This window comes from Enhydra lutris, unplaced genomic scaffold, assembly GCF_002288905.1.
Source record: "Enhydra lutris kenyoni isolate GAN:26980312 unplaced genomic scaffold, ASM228890v2 scaffoldscaffold17, whole genome shotgun sequence".
Taxonomy (NCBI): domain Eukaryota; kingdom Metazoa; phylum Chordata; class Mammalia; order Carnivora; family Mustelidae; genus Enhydra; species Enhydra lutris.
In genome coordinates, this window is record NW_019154101.1 from 10,014,741 (window position 1) to 10,037,513 (window position 22,773).

The following is a 22,773-nucleotide window of genomic DNA, read 5'->3' on the forward strand; positions in this document are numbered from 1 at the left end:
TATCCACTTACGAAGCAGGTCATATTCTCCTTCTGATTCTGAAGAAGTACAGCTGGCATTTTCTCACCCATAAGCACTGAAGAGCCAGATAAGGAAGCAGAGATGAGATCTGTGTAATCTGCTCCTTTCACATGAAAGGTATCCAGTTAACATGGAAACGGAAGTCTCTGTTTTCTGTTATTTCTGCTGCACCTTCTTTCTGGAAACCAGAGGTTGTCTAATTTGTGAGCAGCCCTCCCTTCCGTTTTTTTATAAAAGCAGAAATTCTTTTTTAAATAATTTATCTCCAAATTATTAAGGACACACAGAAGTGTTACTTAGGGGTTGACTTGGACTTGAGGAGGTTGTGTCACCAGCTGTAGTAGCTTGTTACCCTTACTAATTGTTAGTGCGTCAGATTTTTACTTCCTGATTTAGCTCGGGAGGTTAGCCGCCAGATTCATGGCCTTGGACTTAGGGACAGAGACAAGTTTAAGTTTTCTTTAAAAAGGAACCTGTAGCTGTTGTATGCTGCCCAGGCAGTTGTAATGACCTAAAATGTAGCTTTGATGTACAGCCTGGCTCAAAGCATAGCTCTTCACTTCTCAGCTTGTGAGCTTGAGGAAGTTCATTAAACACTATGTAGGATTGTGCCTCAATTTACTAATCTTTAAAATGGGGATAGTAGCCATGCCTACCTCATGAATTTTGAGGATTTGATGAGATAACATGCTTCAGGTACTTAATAGTATAGTGCCTGGCGTAGATTCAGTGTTTTGTTTTGTTTTTTTTCATTGCCCTAATGCTTATGCTGTTAGCATTCAGAACCATTTGACATTAGCCTTGATGTTGTAAGTGTTACAGTTTAGCACCATCCTGAAAACAGCCTTAGGAGGCTGGATTGCTTGGCCTCCCTCAAATGCTTTGGAATTCCTGTGTTCCTAGGGCTTGATACATTTACATGATGCTGGTACCTTACTCAGTGCTTCTGAGGCATCTCTGGGAGAGGTCTTGGAGCTAGAAGAATACATCAGTCCTCAAGAGCCACGGGACCTTGTCTCACTCATCAACGGATTTGGCTTAGTTTTTCTCCAGTCTCTGATATGTCAGTATTTTCATCATGTCCTGTTACAAGGGCTGAAAGAGAGTAAGGTGGGAGGATTTGCTCTCAATTGCCTGGGTTTGGTAACAGAACTAGGCCCAGGACCATTTTGACTGCTGTTTGTGGAAGGTGGTTAATTAACATGAAATCTTTACACAGCTAAGTTAACATATGTGCCACATCACATTCATTGCCAGAGTCAGCCAAGGAATATTGCAAAGTTTTAGATCTCATGGATTGAATCACTTAAATGTTAATTCTAAACATTTTATCATAAATATTTAAAGCAAATAACCAATTTCCACTTAATCATAAAGCACAACTCTTGTTAGTCTGAAACCATTTGCATGGAAAATTACACAGCACTTTAATGTATCTTCTGTCTGCTTTTGTGTCCATATAAAAATAACAAACCACAGATGCATGCTGACATCATCATCACTGAACCTAAGAAGGGAGAAAAGGAAATTATTTCATGAGCTGAAGATTTAAAACTGTTCCCTATCAGGTCGTCAGTGCTTTGCTTAATACTTTTAGGAGGGAGTGCCTGTGTGAAGAGTCAGCTGCAAGATCAAGGACTGTTGATACTTATTCTTGCAGAATGAGTCCAAAATTTAAACACAGTGTCCTCCAGATGTCCCTTGGCACCAATGAATGTGATTTTTTTTTAATGCTACATTAGGTTCTCTAGTTCATCCCACTCAGCTCCATTGCATTTTCTCTAATGTTGTGTCCAATTTTAAATGACTTGAGTGATGGGCCTTCCATCTTTTACCTGGCCAGCGTAACCCCGCAGTGCCCAGGATTCACCAGGCCTTTTTGCCCGTGACAGCCGGGCTGCAGCAGGCCCAAGAACAGGGTGGCAGAGCTCACAGGTTTTAATTGCTGCCTAATAGGCTATAGCAACCTGAGCATTTTATTAAGAGGGCATTTAAAATTAGCATTATTATTCCAGAAGATGCTTTCACACTGCAGTAAAAATCATGCTGAGAGAACGTCTGATACGCAACCTAATGTCACCATTTTCTTAATTTCTTCCCATTACTCCTAGTAATATACCTCTCAAGCCATTTTATATTCTCTTTGTACTTCTCTGATGACATAAATAATTTTATCTCCTCCCTTTCTGTTTCTCCCAGTTACATATGCCCAGAGTAATCATGGTAGGGCATAATCCTGCCACTAGACTTGGAGGGCATTGCCTGCAGGCTTTTCAGAGTTGGAGTTAACATCTTAAAAAGTAGATGTTGATGAATCCCATAGAAGTAGGCAACATGCACCTTCTCAGAGCAATAATCAGGGTGGTTTTGAGGGGGTTTTGTTTTTGTTTTTTTTTTTACTTTTACCTTCATCTTCTTCTCCTAAGTCATTCAGTTCTGTCATTTCCAGGCCACTCTTTCCTATTACAGACACTCCCATGAGTGAAAGCTGGATTTCAATATTATCCTCTTTCTAGAGAGGAATTTTTATCTCTCCTCTGTGATGATATTTGAGCAACTCTGCTATCATACCATGGTTATTTAATTCTATTGTATTTATAAGCAATTCTCTAACCTGCTGACGGTTGTCATTTAGAATCCTTACTGGTGTTTTTCCTTTCTTCTGTTATACTCATCAAATCCTGCCACCTCATTCCTGCAACTGTGCACTGTCCCATCAGAATACAGCTACTTTATAAAAAGAGAGGTTTTGGAAAAAGAAATACTGTCTAATTGAGACTTATATATACCAAGGCATAAGCATCTACTACCATACTCTGTATAACACCTCTGGAAAATTCTTTGTCTGTTGCTCTTTAGGAATAATTTATACTCCTCTTAAGAAGTATTTTCACATAAATATTATTTGCTTTGATGAATTTTAATAATCTTTAAAAATTCTTACATCCTTAAATGCAATTCTTATAATCATGACCTTTTGTTTATCCACATTGATTCATTCATTTAGCAGACATTTGAGGACATTCATTGCACTCCACTGGCTACTCTCTGGGTGCTTTGAAAAAGGAAGTTGAGCAAGAAAAGTTCTGTGTTTTCAGAAAGATCAGAGTCCCATGGCGGGAGGCTGAAAAGTGGACACCTAACTCATACAACGTGAGACATTCTCTAAAAGAAGTTACGTGAGCACTAATCAGGGAAAAATTAATGCTTCTTGGGATAAATCAGGATCATGGGAGACTGCGTACAGTGTGAGCTGGGCTCTACAGGAGGTGTAAGGGTTCCCGAAGGAAGTATGGAGGGAAGGTTACACCCAGAAACAAACCACACAAGGAAGGCACAGACACCTGAAGCCCTTGAGGAATGCTCTGTGATTCAAACAGAGGGCATATGATGGAGGGAGCTAGTAATGGAACAGAAAAATAAGTGGAGGTCCACTGAAAAAGTGAAGCCACAGCCCAGTGATCCAGGGAAGCATTAATCCCAAAGTAATCAGTCTTTGCTTTTGAAATGTGTGTCTTTATTTATGTATGACTGTAGGTGTTTATTAGGATTTAGACTAATGGTTCCCACCCCTAGCTGTACATTACAATCTCTACCTCATTCCTATTAAATTAGAATGTCTAAGGGTGACATCCATATATTTTTAAGCAACCCCCCCCCTGCCCTGCCAGTGATTCTGATGGGCATTCAGGGTGGAGAACCACTGACCCAGACCCCCTCGACACTTGAAGAGGTTCGTGGAGGCACCCCACGGGTCTCTAATTCATTAGAACTAGAAAGGGGTAACCTTGAGTCAGAACCCACTCCCCATGTAGATGGCTGGGAAACGGCAACCTCTACCTCTCTGCTCACATCTCTTTCCCCCGCAGCATTTTAACCTTCGAGATCACTTCCACGTACTACCTAGCAAAACAGACCCCTCTCCTGACTCTACGCTCTCCCTCTAGCCATCGTCCTGCTCTTCCCATGCCCTGTGCTTCCCATTCTATTTCTGCACTGGTCCAGTCCAGTCTGGACTCCAGTTCCATTACACTGCCTGGTCTTGCCAGCCTTCCAGGTACCACATTCCTAGACTTTGCACACTCTGCTCTTCTCCCTGGATTTTCCTTACCCGTGCATCTTTTTTCCCTGGTTTTACCCACTCATCTTTCAGTATTCAGCAATCAAATCAGAAAAGTGACCTCTGATCTTCCCAGTCTGGATTAGGTGCCAATCCTTGGTGCCACCATGCTATTTTGTGGAGAATTTGTATAATAACATTCATTAGTATCCATTGTAATTACCTGTTTACATTAAAACAGTGGACTTTTGAGGAATTGACTTACTCATATTTGTTTTTATATCTTGGGCATAACAGTGCTGAGTATAGAGTAGTTTTCTTCAATTAAAAAAATGCTGAATTATGTTAAATATATTCATTTAGCTTTTTTAAAAAAAAATTTCCCCTCATATATATATATGTGTATATATATATATATATATATATATATATATATATTTTTTTTTTTTTTTTTTTAAAGTAAGTTCTACATCTAATGCTGGGCTTGAATTCATGACACTGAGATCAAGAGTCATATGCTCTACTGTCTGAGCCAGACTGGCCCTCTCCTTTAACATTCTTGACTACTTCCTTCTTGCTAGCTACCAGTTACTTGTTATGTGCCTGGTCAGGTACTGACTGCTAGGCACATGTATGTATGTAAGTATGTATTTATTTTAGGCACATGTATTTTTAATCTTAACACCTGTATTATTTTACCTCCAAGTTAGGCACTGTTATCTTTCTCTTTACAGATGAGGAAACTGAGGCTTTGAGAAATTAAGTGATAAACCAGAACTGAATTGCTCTTTCTGGGAAATTTCTCATATTACTATTTCCCATTTAATCTGAGCTGACCAGAACTTCTCTAATCTAGGCTGTACATTTTTAAAGCAAAAATCTGTAATCATCCAATTATATTTATTTGTAAATTGGCAGCATTACCAGTCTGTCAAATGACCTTTTTAAAAAAGATTGCGGTTTAACTGGTAGTTTTTTGTATTTTTTGTCTAACATTTATACTTTTGCTAGCCCTTCCATGAAAACAGAAGACCAGCAATTCATCCTATTAGGGAATTAAGAGAAACCAAATGATTAAAATCGACAGGTAGTGTCACAAACACTGCCTCCCACCCCACCCCGACCATTCCCAGTCCTCTCTCCCTATGGAAGAACCTCTGGAGCCAATAGTTTCAACAAGGCCCTCTTTAGGAAACCTCATAAAAAGAAAAATTGGCCAGTTCTACTTGCCCCTCCTTGGCTTCCTCCTCCTCCCTGTTAATGAGCAGTGAAATGGCCTAATGAGCGGGGTGCCAGAGGGAGGGGAGAGCAGAGAAGAAGCCTGAATAATCCCCACACTGAATTATCAGCCTCTGCATAATTGAGTTTTCTTTGGCTTCCATCTTTTCAGAGTTCAGCATTTTAAAGTTCTTATGGGACGTGCTGTTTCCAGGTCCTGAGCCCAAACCACGTTTTCGGTCTGTGCCACCATCAGTTTGATTCAGCCGTGGGGGCTGCAAGGCTTATGCTTCTGACAGGGACTCCAGAAAGGAAGGAGAGCTCTGAATGACACAGTTCCCTTTTCCACTGAGAGGCAAGCACAGGATGGCCTTTTAATGCCCTTGTCGGTTAGACTGTGCATGATACAGGCTGAGAAGCCTGCGTGTGGCAGGAGCGGCCCTAGAAGATAAGGAAGGTGCTGAGTGGAATATGAATGTAGCCAGCTTCGCCCAAGCCCCGGAAGGCAAACTAGCTGTTGGTGGCATAGGGTGAACATTTATCCTGCTTTGCCAGAGACTGAGTGGTTTCCTGGGCCGAGAGACTTTCAGGACCAAGACCAGCCCAGTCCTGGGCAAATGTGGATGGTTGGTCTTTGCCTTGTGTACTCAAGTTCTGTCCTTACCTTAAAGAAAAATTCACAATCAGTTGGAAATCATTTCCTATTGTCTTTAAATCCTGCCTGGAGTAATTGAATGAGAACAAACAAAAAGCTTGAGAATTTCTTTGGACGCCCTGGCGTCAGCAGTAACATTGAACGGACCCTTGTCGAGAGCTTTCTCCCCACTCCACCTGTATCTTGCTCTCCCCTTGCGTGATTTAGAACCCTTGGCCACCCTGCTCCCCACGCATCCAAGGTATTTCTTTGTTCTTCCTCCCCCTTTCCTTTTGCTGCTGCTGCAGTAACTCCAAGGATTAAAGAGGAAGTACAGTATGTACTTTCCCCTACTTTGGCACTGGCTTCCCATGGCTCTGCTTAGATGCAGCTGGCTGAGCTGGGGCATTAGGAAACCTCCAGGCGACCCACAGCTGAATCCAAGTCCCCTGCAGCAGCTGTTATCTGAACCAACTGGGTCGTGCCGACAGCCGCAAAGGAATGGTGCCGTGCGAATGTGCAGGAAGAACCCCAGACAAGCCTGTCTCAGCCCCAGAGTCTCAATCACCCTGTCTGCATGTGGAGCATGGTGATCGTTCTGGAGAGAGTGGGAAGGGGAGGAGATGGTGTTTTTCCACAGTTATCAAGATAAACAGAGCAGCCAGTGCTGTCTGTGCAGCTGTTTCAGTGTGAGGATGAGCGGAATTATTTTATTTTTACTCAGTGGGAATTAACACCCCCCCCGACTTTCTTTTAGAGACAGGGAGTCTGTGACTAACAAAATCACTCAGTGATTTGAATCTTTCTGCAGAATGGTGATAATTTGGGGGAATGTCTGGACATATCCCTGTTTGGACATTTAATTAGTGAAAAACCAGTCCAATAAATAAAATAGCTAAATAATCTGAGACAACCATTTGAAGACCTGGCGGAAGGACTGGGGGCAAGGAAAGGAGGTGGAAGAGCAGCAGCAAGGTGAAAATGTTATTTCAAGACAAGAAGGAACGGAGCTGTGGCCCTCAGGCCGAGGACAGGGAAGGAAATGAGGAAGAATGGTTATTATCTCTTGTATTATTGTCCTAACTGCCAGGCAGTTTTAGAGGTTGTACCCTGTGGCCATAGCAGCTTGGAAGACCCAAGGTCTCAGACTTAGTAAGTCCAGCAGAGATCCTTGATTGAACTTGTCTCCTTAAAGGAATAACCACAGGCATGGACATACTCTGAGAAATAGTTAAGGTTTCAGGTAATGATGGCAGACAGAACACACATCGATTAGCACGCCCTTCAGAACAAAACCCCACTAAAGTAATGGTAAAGGGATTTTTTTTAAGGTATTAACCTACCTTAAGGAGGTTAGGAAAGGTTAAGGAGGTAAGGAAAATGGGAAGAGGAGGTAAAAACATGAAACAAGAGGGAACTGTAAAGCAGAGAAACAAGTGGTAAATGATTCCATAGGCTCACGAGAACTCATTCCTAAACCGCTGAATTCTCAAAGGCTTAGGAATTAGAGGAACCAGGCACCTTTGAAGCCACTACACTAAGGCCTAAGGCGGGTAGGAGAGGGCAAAAATAAGGATTGATTGATAGCAGTTAAGACAATTAAGAGCTCTGGAGTCTCTTCCCCACTTCACAGAACTTTGCTTCTCCCCCATCTGTTGGGAAAGTAGAAATTTATTCTTTTCTTTTTCTAGCTTAATGGAGATACAGTTGATACCTAACATTGTGTAACTTTAACTTGATCATTTGATACAGTTGTACATTATGAAATGATGATCACAGTAGGGTTAGCTAACACGTTCATTACCTCACACTAATACCTTTTCTTTTGTGGTAAGAACATTTAAAATCTACTCTCTTAGAAAATTTCAAGTATAGGGGCGCCTGGGTGGCTCAGTGGGTTAAAGCCTCTGCCTTAGGCTCAGGTCTTGATCCCAGGGTCCTGGAATCAAGCCCTGCATCGGGCTCTTTGCTCAGCAGGGAGCCTGCTTCCTTCTCTCTCTGCCTGCCTCTCTACCTACTTGTGATCTCTGTCTGTCAAATAAATAAATAAAATCTTTAAAAAAAACAACAAAATTTCAAGTATATAATACAGTTTTGTTGACTATAACCACCATGCTGTACATTAGATCTCCAGAGTTTATTCATCTTATAACTGGAAGTTTGTACCCATGGACTAACATCTTTCCATTTGTCTCCTGCCCCATCCACTCTCCCTGGCAACCATCATTCTACTCTGTTTCTCTGAGTTTTTTTTAAATTTTTTAAAGATTTTATTTATTTGAGAGAGAGAGCATGTGCATGCTCACGCACGAGCAGGGGGTGGGGAAGAGACAGAGAATCTCAAGCAGACTGTGTCAAGTGCGGGGCCTAAGACTGGGCTCGATCCCACAACCCATGAGATCATGACCTGAGCCAAAATCAAGAGCTGGCCACTTAACCAACCAAGCCACCCAGGCACCCCAAGGTAGGCTTTTTTAGATTCCACGTGTGAGATCATGTAGTATTTATCTTTCTCTGTCTGACTTCGGAAATTTATTCTTTGATGGTGGTAAAAACAAACAAACAAGAAAAACAGTATCTCTAAATCAGGAAAGATACCATGCACAGTTGAGGAAGGCCTTGCTGTAGGAAGATTAAGTGGTCATTTGCCTGAGAGACCCCACCTCTCAGTAATACCCACCCCCACACACATATACATGGACAAATACCCTATGCCCTCTTTCAACACTTAGTTTCTAGAACTCTGGCAGCCAGGCCCATATCTTCCATGCAGAGGATTAGAAACATCTTCCTGCATAATTTGACCAGCCTAAGAGGGAAGAGCTAAAGATGGGGTTTTCCTAACAGTTGACCCATTCTGAGAACTGTGTTCTCAGAATTTCCTATAGTATCTCTGGACATTTGTTTCTAACAACCTTCTGGACAACTAGACATCTGAGGAAACTAATATGAAACATAAAGACTGAAACAAACGGGGAAAAAACTATACAGGGAGGTAAAGACTTAAAAAAATTTTTTTTTTCAAATCATTGCTTTCTTCAGAGAGATTGAGTAAATACGTCAATCTTATGCCAAGAAGATACCATAAAAAATGAAACATTTGGAGAATAATAAGAACAGTTGGAAATTTAAAATATTAAAGCAGAAATGAAAAACTTGGTAGATAGCACAGATGATAAAGCTGAAGAACTGTTTCAGAGAGTAGAACAAAATGACCAAGATGGCAAATAAAGAAAGTACAGAAGTGCAGGAGAAGATAAGGTACTCTACTGTCCAAAACAAAGAGTTTCATAAAGTAAGATTTTTAATAATTCAGAGGAAGACGTCGATACCAATAATTCAAGAAAATTTACCAAAACTGAAATACATGGGTTTCCAGGTAGCAGGGGCCTTCTGAGTGCTCAAACCAGTGGAAGAAATTAGACCCACACCAAGGCACATGATAATGAAATTTCAGAATACTAAGGAGGTAGAGAAAATCTACATGCTTCCAGAGCAGGACATAGTTTCTCTAAAGAAGAAGAATAAGAGAAACCAGGTGGGGTATCATCATGACTTCTCAATAGCAAAACTAAAAGTTTGACAGGCAGTAGAATAATACCCTCAAAGTTCTGAAGGAAAACTGCTTCGAACTTAAAATTCTATGTGCAAACCACCAATCAGATATTAAGGTAGACGGAAAATATGTTCAGACAAACAAAGCCTTAAAATTTTTAGCTTCCAGGGGCGCCTGGGGAGCTCAGTCAGGTGAGCATCCGACTCTTGATTTCTGCTCGGGGTTGTGAGATCGAGCCCTGCATCAGGCCTCATGCTGGGTGTGGCACCTGCTTAAGATTCTCTCTCTCGGGGCGCCTGGGTGGCTCAGTGGGTTAAGGCCTCTGCCTTCGGCTCGGGTCATGATCCCAGGGTCTTGGGATCCAGCCCCGCATCGGGTTCCCTGCTCAGCAGCGGGCCTGCTTCCTCCTTTCTCTCTCTGCCTGCCTCTCTGCCTACTTGTGGTCTCTGTCTCTCAAATAAGTAAAATCTTAAAAAAAAAAAAAAAAAAAAACTCTCTCTCCTTCTCCCTCTGCCCCTCCCCCATGCGTGCGCCCGTGTGTGTGCGCGCGCGTGCACGCACAAGTGCGTTCTCTCTCTCCCCCCCATCTCTCAAAAAAAAAAAAAAAAAAAAGAAAAGTGTTTTTTTTACCCTCTGGATACTGGGAGATGCTCTCCACCAAAATGAGAGAGTAGACCAAAAGCATAATATACGCGACAGGGACAGTTCAGCACAGGAAAGAGATGAAAGGAGTCCCTGGAATGATGGGGAAGACAGATCTCAGGATAACAGCTTGCATCAGATGAGAGGGCACCCAGACTTGACTGAAAGTAGCCAGAAGGTCTAGGCAAACTTCTTCAAGAAAAAGAAATTACTAGAAATACTTGATATGTTGGGATGTTTTGAGAGGAACTTTAGTTCAAGTAAAGGACAATTGGGAGAGTGGAAGTAAGTTAGTGTTGAGCACATACAAAACTAAGCAAAACAAAAATCAAGACTTATTTTTACTCTGGTAGGGAAAAAAACATGCAGGAAAGGAAAGTACTTCCATATATTAGTTGTGATGAATGTTTACATACTCATAATGTAAACACTGAATATTGATTCAACCAAAATTATAATAAAATCTAAACTGGGGGGGGGGATGGGAAAGGGTGCATGTAGAGAGGGGAGAGCTAGATAATTGTCCTCCATAGAAGGAGATTGGTAGATAAAAGCCTAAAACCAAAAAATCAAGAAGTAGGGGCCCAAAATTTTATTTTAAAAATGTGAACAAAGAAAAAGAAATAATCAAGTCAGTTTTGTTTTGTTTTATTTTAATGAGTAGTCTAAACACCACAGCAGTAATGTGACTCTTAGTAATATAATAGAATCTTCTTATTTACTAAAAAATTTCTCTCTTAACAAGTATGCCTTTTACTTTGTGTGAGTTCCTCTCCTGGGTTTTTCTTTCCTTGAATTTCTGAAACAAGTGTAAGGATTGACATTTTCTTCCTGATCACTGGCTTAGCACTAATGCTGTACCAGTAAAGTCTAAGTCACGAATGGTTGAACTCTCAAGAAGCTTTGGGGAGGGGGAAAAAATCCTTGCCAAACTACTCCACCTCCCAACCTGTTTGCTAATCCAGCAGAAATAGAGATTGGGGACAGCCTTCAAAATTGAACCTTAACAGTGCATAGGGTTCTTTACACAAAAGGTGCATGGGGAAATGTCTTATAATGACTGGGCAGACTGTTCGATTTGGACCTGGCCCATGCCTTCTCAGCTCTTGCTAGAAGCTGCAGATCGTGTAGACCACCAAATAGTGCCAGGTGGAGTCTCTTGCTGTTTTCTCTGCTGCTTGTGGTATAGTTCTACCACACTGACAGATTTTAGCTGCAAAATCTCTTATACCAGTAAGTGCTGAAATTAGTAATCCTTCATGCTGTTTGGAACCTGGAGTACAGTGTAATCAGTCATACACTCCCAGTTAGCAACCCCTGAGATAGTACATTATACATATCCATACCAGCGTTTGCACCCAGGACAAAAATACTTGTTTTTCTTTTTCTCTCTTGTGTTATCATTTGCATATGTATTGTTGGTAGCGAGCATTCTTCCTAAGTTTTCTGTAGTATTACTTTTATTTGATTTGATTACTCTGTGCCTAGGTGGTAGGTTTGTACATAGTTCTACTGATGCTCAAATGAATGTGCTAAGGAAATCTCCGGTCCTTTCTTCCCTCCCCTCCCCCACCCCTTACCCCTACCCTCTAATCTATAGTCTCTAGGTAAAGACCCAGAATTTCTCAAAGGGCAGAGGAGGGTCCCTAAAATTATCAGTGAGCATTGAAACAGCTGTGGGTGGTATGTGGCAAGTGTGGGACTTTTATGGGTTGGGTTTGTTTTCCTCATATACATTTCACTTAGTTCTCTGAGGAGCTATTTTGTATGAAATAGGTTTCTTTGCATAGCTTGTAAAGAATTCAGAGGCTTTGAGGGACGTATGTTGTGTCAAGCTTTGAAATCTCCAGCCTGGTTGTATGAGTGCATGGGGTATGGGTTTCCCATTAAAGGAAATAATGCATGCAAAGGGTATCACATGGGATGTGTTCAGAAGTTGGTGGCTTTTAATTTAATTCCAGTGCTAGTTTCTCAAGGGTCGAGAGTAAAGATCTGTGATTTCCTTACCCCTATGGTCTCTTTATTATTCTCTTGACTTTGACTCAGTTTTCATTTCTGTTATTTTGAACATCTTGAGCAGTTCCTGTCTTATTTCTCAACATGTCAGATATTTACATTCTTAGAAGGTGCTTAAATTTTTCTTTGGAGAAAGGCAAATTCCCCTTCCTTCTTTTTACCTCCCATCCTTCTCTACTTAATCTTTTACTCTAAAAGACAAGGGAGAGGGGAGTTCTTCCAGCTCTTAAAATTTTAAGTTATAATAAATTGCATATACCCACCATAGTCTTAGGTTTAAAAAAAGAGAACCTTTCCTTACCCACCATGATCCTAAAACAGGCTTGCTACAGGTCATAGTCACCAAATGAGTTCTTACAGATTCATAGGGAAACTAACAAATTTAATTTTCTCCTGCTTTTTCTCTAGTGCACAATTCCATTAGTCTCATTTGTCTACATTCGTGGGAATACACAGCCTATTGGCTAAACTGAAAAAGATAATGCAGCCATTTAAAAGATAAAAGTAGTGAAATCCTCTCCCCCACCCCCAGCATCTTGGGCTAGGAGAAAAGTTAATGAAAAAATGCAAATGTTGAACTTTTGGTAATTTAGTTCTATTTCTTAAAATATACTTTGTGTTGGTTTCAATGAGTAATAAAATTGGTTAACAGTGTTCCCACATGGGGATTTGTTCACATTAGCATGCAACAGAGACAGAAGAAGGGATTGGTTTATTCATATTCATGCTCTCCCCCTTTCCCCCTCCCCCACTTCCCCATTCCTCCATCCCTCCCTTTATCCCTCTTTTCTCTCCTTCCCTCCCTCCCTCTCTCTCTCTCTCACTCATTTTTCATTTTATACCCTCTACTTCCCATTTTGTCTCTTTATAATCTCTTGAAATTACAATCTGAAAAAAAAAGCAAAGATAAAAAGAAAACTAAACCATGAAATAAATAAGACATTTCTTCCCATGAAAATCAAATCAGTTCCTCTTTCCAGATCCTAAAAAGCCTACTTAATTAGATTTTTGCCTATATCCTGCTAAATAGCTGTGATAGGTGAACTGTGTCTACACCTCAGACTCATTCACGCTGTCTCCATGTCCTCAGGCTGTGTTTCCTCTTCCTATTGGACCCTTTTATTCCCGCAGGGAGAGGTTTTGTAACTGTCTATCCTTCCGCTTTAGCAAGTTTGTCTATAAAGTTCAGTATTAAATACATCAACCTACCAACCAATGAATAATTATTTGCTATATTTGATTTTTTAATTTGTTGTCTGTCCCCGACCCTGAAATATAAATTCCATGGGGAAGAGATTTGATGTGTTATTCAACCCCATGTCCCAGCACCGAGCAGCAATAGCTTTCACACATAAATACCGAGTTAATATTTGTGTGTATGTGGGCACATGTGTGTGCGTGTCTCTGTGCATGAGATAAATAGAGAGGGATTGAGGATTATTTTTCTTTTAGCCATGTTTGTTTTGTTTTGGTCTTTGAAGCAAGAATAATTCACAGGGAGGACTTTTAAAGTTCATATTGCAGAATTCAGTGTTTTAAGAGTAGGCTAACCTCTTCACCATGTGTGAATAGATAAGAAGCTGTTACGTTTTTTTCTTCACCACTACTGCTAATATGTTTTAGTCTTGCCTTCTAAACTGTTCTAGAACCTTCCTTAGATGCACGTGTATATGCTGTCTTTTGGGTGCATTCTTCACAGTGCTTAGCACAATTTCTGGCACCTGGTCGGTGTTTATTAAATCTTGATTAATAGCAGATTTACCCAGTATACCTGCAAGGGCTATTGACTCATAAATGAAATGTGCAATCAGGAAATTAAACGTTACGGATTATATCATTTTCATATGATTTATGTAAATATTATAATTAAGTTCTTTTTTCGATATTAATTCCAAGTATAATTCCATAAGCTGAAGGCATGTAAGAATGGCAGGATAGGTTCTACATATTTGAAGATGGGAAAAAGGCCTACTCTTTCAAAAATTCACAATTCCTCCAAATAAAAAGCAATACTTAAATATTTATCTCTAATGTTGGAAAGTGCTATTTTGGTAGCACTGGGTTATGATGTGTTAGTAATTATTTACTCATCTTATCCCCTCTGCATACTTGATTCGCTAGAGCATCAATTTTTTTCTGAAAACCAAGATGACTTGTTTCATTTGCCCTTGAATAGCAGAGAAGCTGGAACACGACTGCTCCCTCTGCAGGGCTAACCATCAGACAGCATCCGGGTTGCTCTCCCAGGCAGTAGCCTCTGCTTAGGCTAACTCTGGACACAGACTGTGTAACCTTTCAATAATTCTTCCTCTCCCAAATAAGCAAATGCTGCTGAGGCCCTTTGCTGAAGTCAGTAGAGGAGAATCTATAGCTCCACAGATCAGCCAGAGGGAAGGTTTTCTAAGAGTAACAAATCTTTTCTGTTGCAACCTGCTTTTTCTAGAAGCTTTTTGTCATTCTGGCAGTAAACTGTTTTCCACTTGCTGCCTTAGCAACAAGACCTGAAGTCACTTTCCCCTCCAGTCTGCGGTTTGATTATAAGAGCACTAACACTGTACATAGAACTGGAAGAAAATACCATACTGGCAAGACCTGCAGACATTACCTGCTTCTTGGGTCAGAGAATTATTTATGTACCTTCTTAGCATCTTCTTGAAAGCAAGAATCAAATAGGAAGTCTTGGAAGCAAATCCAGACGTTACACGGTCACCAAGTCCCTAACAAATCCTGGAGCTAAGGTTATCGCTAGAGGACCACATCTGGCCACAGCAGAGTTCTCTGGCTACCTCAGAGAAAGAGCCGAAATGTTAAGGAGCCCTTCTTGCACACAGTCTCAGGCTAAAGCTAGCTTCCTCAAGAGTCTCTGTTTAACCCAAGAATATGAAGTTCACTTAGAGAATAAAACTTTGTTTACCAAAGAATAGAATTCTGGTGGATTTAGACTTCAGTTGATCCCTTGAGAGCTCATTTAAATATTTCTTACTGAATTCAATTTTATCTTGGAGTAGAACCCACTCAGTACAGACATGGGTGAACCTGTAACTAGAGGCAAAGGTTAAGGGTTAACTCTAACCTCAAGTAGGCTGTGGTCCACCAGAACTGAAGACTAGAGAATACAGAGGATTTAAAGCAGGAAGACACATGTTGCTATTTCTCTGTACTTTCTCCTTTTTCTGTACTTCCCTTAGTATGTTAAGAATGTATCATATGTGACTTAGAAATCAAATCTGGTAGCATCCTGACAAGAAATGACAGAAAGATGGGTTAAGAATAGGAATCTGTACTTTTCCCAGAACAGGTGGGGAATGCTAATGACATCCTCAAAGCAAAATTCCTCTAAGTCACAGTATTATGATGTCTCTCTTTTAGGAAATGCTAATGTATTTTTCTTAAGGAATTAAAACTACGAACTAGGGTTTGCACAGAAAAGAAACTCTTCTTTGGTTGTGGGTATCTAGACCAAACATGGGCAAAAGATTCGTTTCTTGCTGCTTCATGTATAGGTGAGTCAGGTCGAGAACGTTTTAAATAGACTTTTCTAGAGACTAGAAGCTTAAAGAAGGAAATAATACCGGAGAGCCAGATAAATCGGCAGTTAGAATGGAGTCTCTTTCTGTGGGCATAGGGACACTACTGTGGTGCCTGAAGAGGAAGGACAGGCCCCTGCCTGTGTTCTTGAAGTCTGCCCCTGTGGTGGGGGTGGGGGGGCTGCCTCCTCTTGGAGGCACCTTATTAACATCTATAGTTAGGAATACTCTTCCAGACAACCGGCATTCTCAAAGTCTGACCCAAGAAATCTTGTATCCCGTGACCTACTCCTTAAATTTCTGTTTAATCATATTGTCCTCTGCCAAGCACTGTATTAAACACTTTGAATTCTTATCTCATCTAAATATCTCATAAGGTTTGTGTTATTGACCTCATTTTGTAAAGAAGAAAACTGAGGTTCAAAAGGTTTAAGGCTTTTTCTTTTCTTTCTTTTTTTTTTTTTTTTAACTTTGGTCCAAAGTGGCAGAGCTAATTAAGTGACAGGGCTGGGCAACAAACCTGGTTCTGTTAGCGCCTTAGCCCCTAAAGCACGCTCTTCAAAATTCCGTCGTGCCTTTCAATTTGAGAGTGCTATCCTTAGAGGTTTTAGGTTTCATTTCATTAAAGAAGACAGAATCTCTTTTCACCCACAATATTACAGCTCCTGGAAACTTCTGCCTTGAAACATCCTGTTGTGAACTGTGTGCGGGATCCGGTCTCCGTCAGTGACGAGAAGACAAGCAACACAGGGAAGGGAGGAGAATATTAGGAACAGACGGTTCGCGAGGGCTCATGTGGACAGCATTCATCCTCCTCAGAAATGGCCAATCTGTTGCTTAGCTGCCTTCCTTGGTGCTGTTTAAGTTTTAATTATCTTCCAACTGTCTGAGCTGCTGTTGAGGATCAGAGAGAACAAAGGATAGCTGCTCTCTTCTTCAGCAGTGCCCCTCTCTGCACACTGATGAAGTCACTAGCTGCCACTGCCCTTATTATCAGGTTAAATCAGAGTCTGACTGTGCTTTGGAGAGATGATGCTGAACGGAGAAAAAAAAAATTTCATCTCAAACTCTCCCCCTTATTCAAAATCTTTGGTGGCAGAGAAAATGTGAAATCTACTCCTGTTTAGGTGTTATGACCCAGAAGCGAGTTTGGCTTTGTTTTTCACAAAAAAATAAGTGAAAAAGAGAGGGAGGACCCTCCTCCGATCGCCATCCCCATCACCTTGGATTTTCAGTAGCTCGGGTAATAAAAACTGCTCTTCTGCCTCAGGGATGCTCCATCATGAGCTCTCTGACAGAACCTAACTCTTCATCAGGGCTGGAGTCCGTGCTCGCCCCCCTCCCTCTAGCCACTGCTCCCAGGTCCGGGCCTCTGAGTTCTGGGTGTAGAGCTCCAGGTTCCCCTTCTGGTCACTGAAGTTGGGGGATTCGTGGCAGCCTATTTTCTTACTTGAAGGCTAGATCTTTAGTGAAGGATCTAAACCACTCCTCGCTGGGAAAGAGGAGCATGGTGTCTTTCTTGTGACTTTGTTTCCATTTTTTTAGAATGTGTATTTGAATAAGGACTTCATGCCATTTTTGCAAATTATGCTACAATTTTGTGGAGACTTAGAAAGTATTGTAGAACCAGAATAATTAAACTTGTTATGAGCATTTACATGTAACGGGCTAATCAAGAAGTGTGATGTACAGTGGCGAATTGCTAATTTGACCTCAGGATTATGCAGCAGAGAAAACATTATCTTCATTTAAAGAGAACTTTTAATCTGGAGGCATCTCTCAGTATCTTTCCAACCATATATATTATCGTGTTTGTTATCACAAGCACTATCATTAAGGCTGTAAAATGTATTCCTGTATAATTATCTGTTTTCAGTTTCTTATAATTGGGGGATGAAGGAGAGAAAGGTTGCATATTTTCTCCTATTTTTGATATGTGCACCACAGTTAAATTTGGGAAATGATTATTATCTAAAGTTGGAGAACCTGGTTCCATACAATGTTTTTTTTATAAAAAGGAAGAAAGGGAGGGAGAGGACATGACTGCATCCCCTTAAGTCAGCCTGGACTGTTAACCTTAAGAACTGCCAATGGGGAAGGGCCCTATCAGTCACTTCCTGGCCCCTTTACCTTACACAGTATTAGGAGAGCTGCCTCTCTTTTGGTGGAGATGCGACCTAGGGAACAAGAGAATGATCTGATCAAATTCCCTAAACCACATTCCCTCAATTCCCTCCAAGGTTACAGACAACAGTACTGACTGTCACAACCATGAGCAGTTGAAAATGCAATGCTGGTTGAGTTCCTGTGGGTTTAAGGAAATGGACAAAATTAGATTCAGTCCAATGTACCAGGCTTAACACACCCCTTCCTTTCCAGAAAGTCTGTATAGACTGTCACCGCCAATGGTAAAGAGCAGCACAATTCCTGTTCCACACAGACCTTTTAGAACTTATTTTACTCGAACCCCACCTACCCATCCAAAGGCAGTAGCATTAATACCTTCTGTCTGCCTTGAGGACTTGAGAGGACAGCTCAGGGCCAACCTCCTGCTTAACCAGAGGACTCTGATGAGCGCAGCTGTCGCCCTGACTCTCCATACAGGAAGAATGGTGTCTCCCTGCAGGGGGCCTGGGCACACTGAACAGCCAGCCCAGGAGACAGCATTTCGATTGGTTATGAAGATGAGTGACCAGCTCGTGTCAAGAAGCAGATGGCTAAATGAGGTGCACCGGGAATGCCGTGAGATTCATGCTTGAAGGAACAGGAGGGAAAATAGCTCATGACATAAAAACCCCAAATATAGTCTCCTTAATGTGAATTTTTTTTAGATTGGCATTTACATTACACAGTTAACTTGGAGTGATGAGAAATGTAAGGGAATTACCGAATTAGTGAACAGCGATTAACTCAGAAGTAAAATTATATCATTGAAGTCGAAGGTGGTTTTACACAGCAGAGGAAGGATATTACTAAAACCTTGCCCAGTCTGTCATCTCCTAATTGAAATGTGTTCATTTAATATGCCCCATCCTTCAGAGCGCATAGCTCATAATTTGGGAGAGTGTTATCACTTAATCTAGTTATTTTCCCCAGTTCTTCCTTTGCATCCCAGTAAGACAGTGTGCGGCACATTCTCCAGCGATTTGTGTGACACTCAGAAGAATGAGTTTGTCTGTTCATTAACCTGTGAACTGTCAGGTCCCTCTGGAGAGGGAAAGGAACGAGTCACTCCAAGGTTAATGCTTGTTTGTCAGAGGTGAAGCCTCTAGGGAGACACAGAGGGTGAACAGGCCGGGCTGCTCAAGACTTGCCCTGTGAAACTCCGCACTGTATGCAGACACCAGAGCTGTGTGGCCAGGAGTGGGGCTGCAGAGCCGGCTGGGTCACCTCTGCAGATCACTTCCTCTGGTCAGGAGAAGGCCTCCCAGTAGTCAGGTTGAAGCAGGGAGGGGAGGCTGGGGGCTGGTGTACGTATATAGCAGGCACTTTCTACAAGGATTTAGGAGCAGCGTTGAAACAGAAAAAACTGTGAGTGGTTTTTAGTAGTTTCTGTGGATTTTTCTGTTAAACAGGATGGCAATATTGATTTTATGCATTTGTCTCCAATGGGTGAAATCTTTCCTTGAGTTGGAGAACATCTGGTTTGGCGAGTGTCCATGCACCATTCCTAACCACAAGGAGAAGACAGAAGCCGTGCTTCTCCAGTGTGAATGTCTCATGGACATATGATTATACTGACATTCGGGGCTTGAGCTTCCACAGTACCTGGTTTGATTTTCTAGGTAAATCAAATCTAAGTTCTGCTTAATTCTCCGGAAAGTGGTATCTCCCTAATTTTGCCATCCTGCTTCCAAGCTCAGTTGGAGCTAGCCCTAAAGAGCAAATAGAGGATCTGAAGTCAAGTTCAAAGTCTTCTTTAGTTCATGCCCTGGAACACTGTATACTTGCACCATGTATCTCATTCTGTTGTCTTTGGATTGGTTGTGATGGAACCTCGTTTTCTTCAACAAATTTTCTTTTTACCCCCAGGTATATTCGAATAGTTGGGACTCACAACACAGTGAACAAGATTTTTCACATTGTGGCTTTTGAATGTATGTTTACAAACAAAACCTTCACTCTTGAGAAGGGGCTGATAGGTAAGTATTGCAATTATATATTTTTGTATGTGCTAAGATATTTTGTCTTCATATATTTTGCTAGCTCATTAACTTATCTTAACCCACCTCTTAATCAGCTTTGACTAAGAACTGGTTGATTTGAATGCTTTATGGCTGAGTGACATAGGGGAAGTCTTCTATTTTTAGAAGTAGCCAAAATAATAATTCTAGTAAACATAAAAGAAAAGACTATAAATATTACACTAGGAGTTAAGAATTGAAAATGTCCTAGTGATACATTCAGATTTGCCATGTGTGGATGTGGAATGCTTATGATAGTCCAGCAAAGCCTTTTATACCAAAGGCTTTTCTATATTTAATGGTAGGTAAGATCAGAGAAGAAATCTGTAGAATATTGATCCAATGGTCATGCTTTCCAAGGCTATGGAGGTATTTTGGCCTTTATTTGGATATGAATGGTGTGCTCTCCATGAGACTGTCTCCTTTTCATGGATACATCCGTCCATATTTGCACTGTTTAGCCAAGTTCGTCTCAAGAAAATGCCTGTCTGTAATTTAAACAAGACCAGAATAACGAATTGTCATTGTGAAAGTCAAGTTATCTTGTGGGAAATACTGTCTGACTGATCTTTCAAAAGAGTATTTTTAATTTTGGCTTGGTTCTTATTTGGTTGTTTTCTGTTGTGTTGTTCTTCTTTTAGGTAATATTTAGTCTGGCAATGTGTGCAGTCCAGCCTAGGTCTTGACATTCTAGGTAGCGTGAGTGGCTTTTCCCACCCAGCTGTGCCCACGGTTTTTATACCTCTTGCAAAGATCCTAGTTTGACTGACTAGATCCTCGAATCTGTCTTTACTGCAGCTTCTTTGGAAAGGGATTCTGCATGTTCAGGTGCCCCTGCCCTGGTACCTAAGACAGAATTCTTTGCCTTTACAAAGGGCTCCGCATCTCCTCTCCTTCTGAGGTCCCCTTCTTGCTGGGACACCTAACATGTTGACACATGTCCTTAAAACACGGTAATGACTAGAATGGGAAGGATGAGTGTAACTTGCAGATGTTTACTAATTCTTGGGACGGTCATAAGTCTAAAGACCTGCTGTGTCCTAAATGTAATCCTTTACTTAGGGAAATTTGGAAGAAGAATGTTAGTCAACCGGCAGGAGTAGCCATTATTCTAACATATAGAGAAATGTTAGAGCTCAGCTAAAATAAATAATTGGGTTTTACCTTTGTTGTAGATATAACTTTTACCATCAAATATAAATGTTACTCATCGTTGTGACTTCAAAGTAATTTGAAAGTTAGCATTGCTGAAGCATTACCTGATATTATCAAGGCTTTTAATTCCATGGGCTGTGTGGAATTGTGGCAATAGATGGTTGCAGGAAGGATACATCCTTTCACCAGCCACCTGTGCTCTGTTATAGACTGTGGCCCCATAGCGTATGTGATTGTGTAGTTAGGGGCGTCCTTACTGAGGAGGCTGTTAGGAGCCCAGCCACCCTCACAGCCTGGGTGCTGTTCAGCGACTCACGTCAGCCCAGTGCACTCTGTTCTGGAAGCTGCCGCACGGCAGGCACCATCTACTTCAGTCAGTGTCCCCAGGTTTGTGGACACTGTAATTATCCAAGAAATGTGTATGTTTGGCCCAAGAAGCCATTACAGGGTGAAACTCAGGATCGTCATAGTGAGGGATGCTGTTACTGGTCTGCATTTTTTGTCCAAAGTGAACTCGTCAGCATTATCAGAAGCCATAATGGTCTCAGGCATGTCAGGGGATGAAAGAAGATTGCAGCGCCGCAGGAAGTGTGTTCGGTTTCTGGTCAACACTTTTCTTGGAGCCCTGTTCTAGGACGCTCCCAGGTTTGACTGCAAAGGGCACTGCAATCATCTGCCTGTCATCGTCCCTCAACTGAATGGGAGCAGTGGGGCAGGCTGGCAGGCATGTACGTGCACTTGTTGGTAGATGGCGTGCAGTGGGATCCCCTCTGGCCCTCTTCCTACCGTCTTCGCAGCTCAAAGCTGTCCCCATGCTGGGCAGACAGGGAGGTGGCGTGAGTTGTGGAGGAACACGGGGGGATTTCATTATCCTCTGTCTGACATGGCAGCTCTGCTTATCTTCAAGGGGTATTTGAAATAGGAGTGGCCAGCCTTCCATATTGATGGTCTCAGATGCATTTTGGTTGCACACAGGCCTCAGCCAGCCACCCTACAGGGACCTCCAAGAAGGGAATGGTCCTCTAATTGGGGGCACCGTGTACATCAGAATCACCTGGAGTCACCTTTAAATTGGAGCACTTAACTCCTTCCTGCGTCTTGTGAAATACGCACTCCTTCCTTGAGAGGCATTGATAGACACTCCCGGTCTTCAGGGGGACAAAAAGTAAAATAATGTCATCATGAGTAACTAGTAAGGTATCAACCCTACTTTTACATTTTAAGATTCAGAACATCTCTCTTTCACAGCTCCCACTCTTTGTTCAGAGTTCAGGCTACTCCCCTTAGAGCAGTACTCTTCTTATAGGCCTCAAAATTACTTTAAAATATTTGCGTTGGTTTGTTCTTTTTTAAAATATTTTATTTATTTATTTGAGAGAAAGAGACAGAGAGTATGAGAGAAGAGAAGGTCGGAGAGAGAAGCAGACTCCCAGTGGAGCTGGGAGTCGGATGTGGACTCGATCCCAGGACCTCGGGATCATGACCTGAGCTGAAGGCAGTTGCTTAACCAACTGAGCCACCCAGGTGCCCTGGTTTGTTTTTGTTTTTGTTTGTTTTTTTTGTTGTTGTTTTTAAAGATTTTATTTATTTATTTGACAGAGAGAGATCACAAGCAGGCAGGGAGGCAGGCAGAGAGAGGAGGAAGCAGGCTCTCCGCAGAGCAGAGAGCCCGATGCGGGGCTCGATCCCAGTATGATGGGATCATGACCTGAGCCGAAGGCAGAGGCTTTAACCCACTGAGCCTGGGTGGCTCAGTGGGT

General features: G+C 41.7%; 1 protein-coding gene across 1 annotated transcript in view; it reads left to right on the plus strand.

Moving 5' to 3' along the window:
- The window catches only part of LOC111147589 (BTB domain containing 9), a 413,609-nt gene that overhangs the window by 253,283 nt on the left and 137,553 nt on the right, over positions 1–22,773 (plus strand). The window contains exon 7 of the mRNA XM_022503708.1: positions 19,707–19,816. Within this exon, the coding sequence (XP_022359416.1) occupies positions 19,707–19,816 (110 nt within the window). The remainder of the gene's footprint in view (positions 1–19,706; positions 19,817–22,773) is intronic.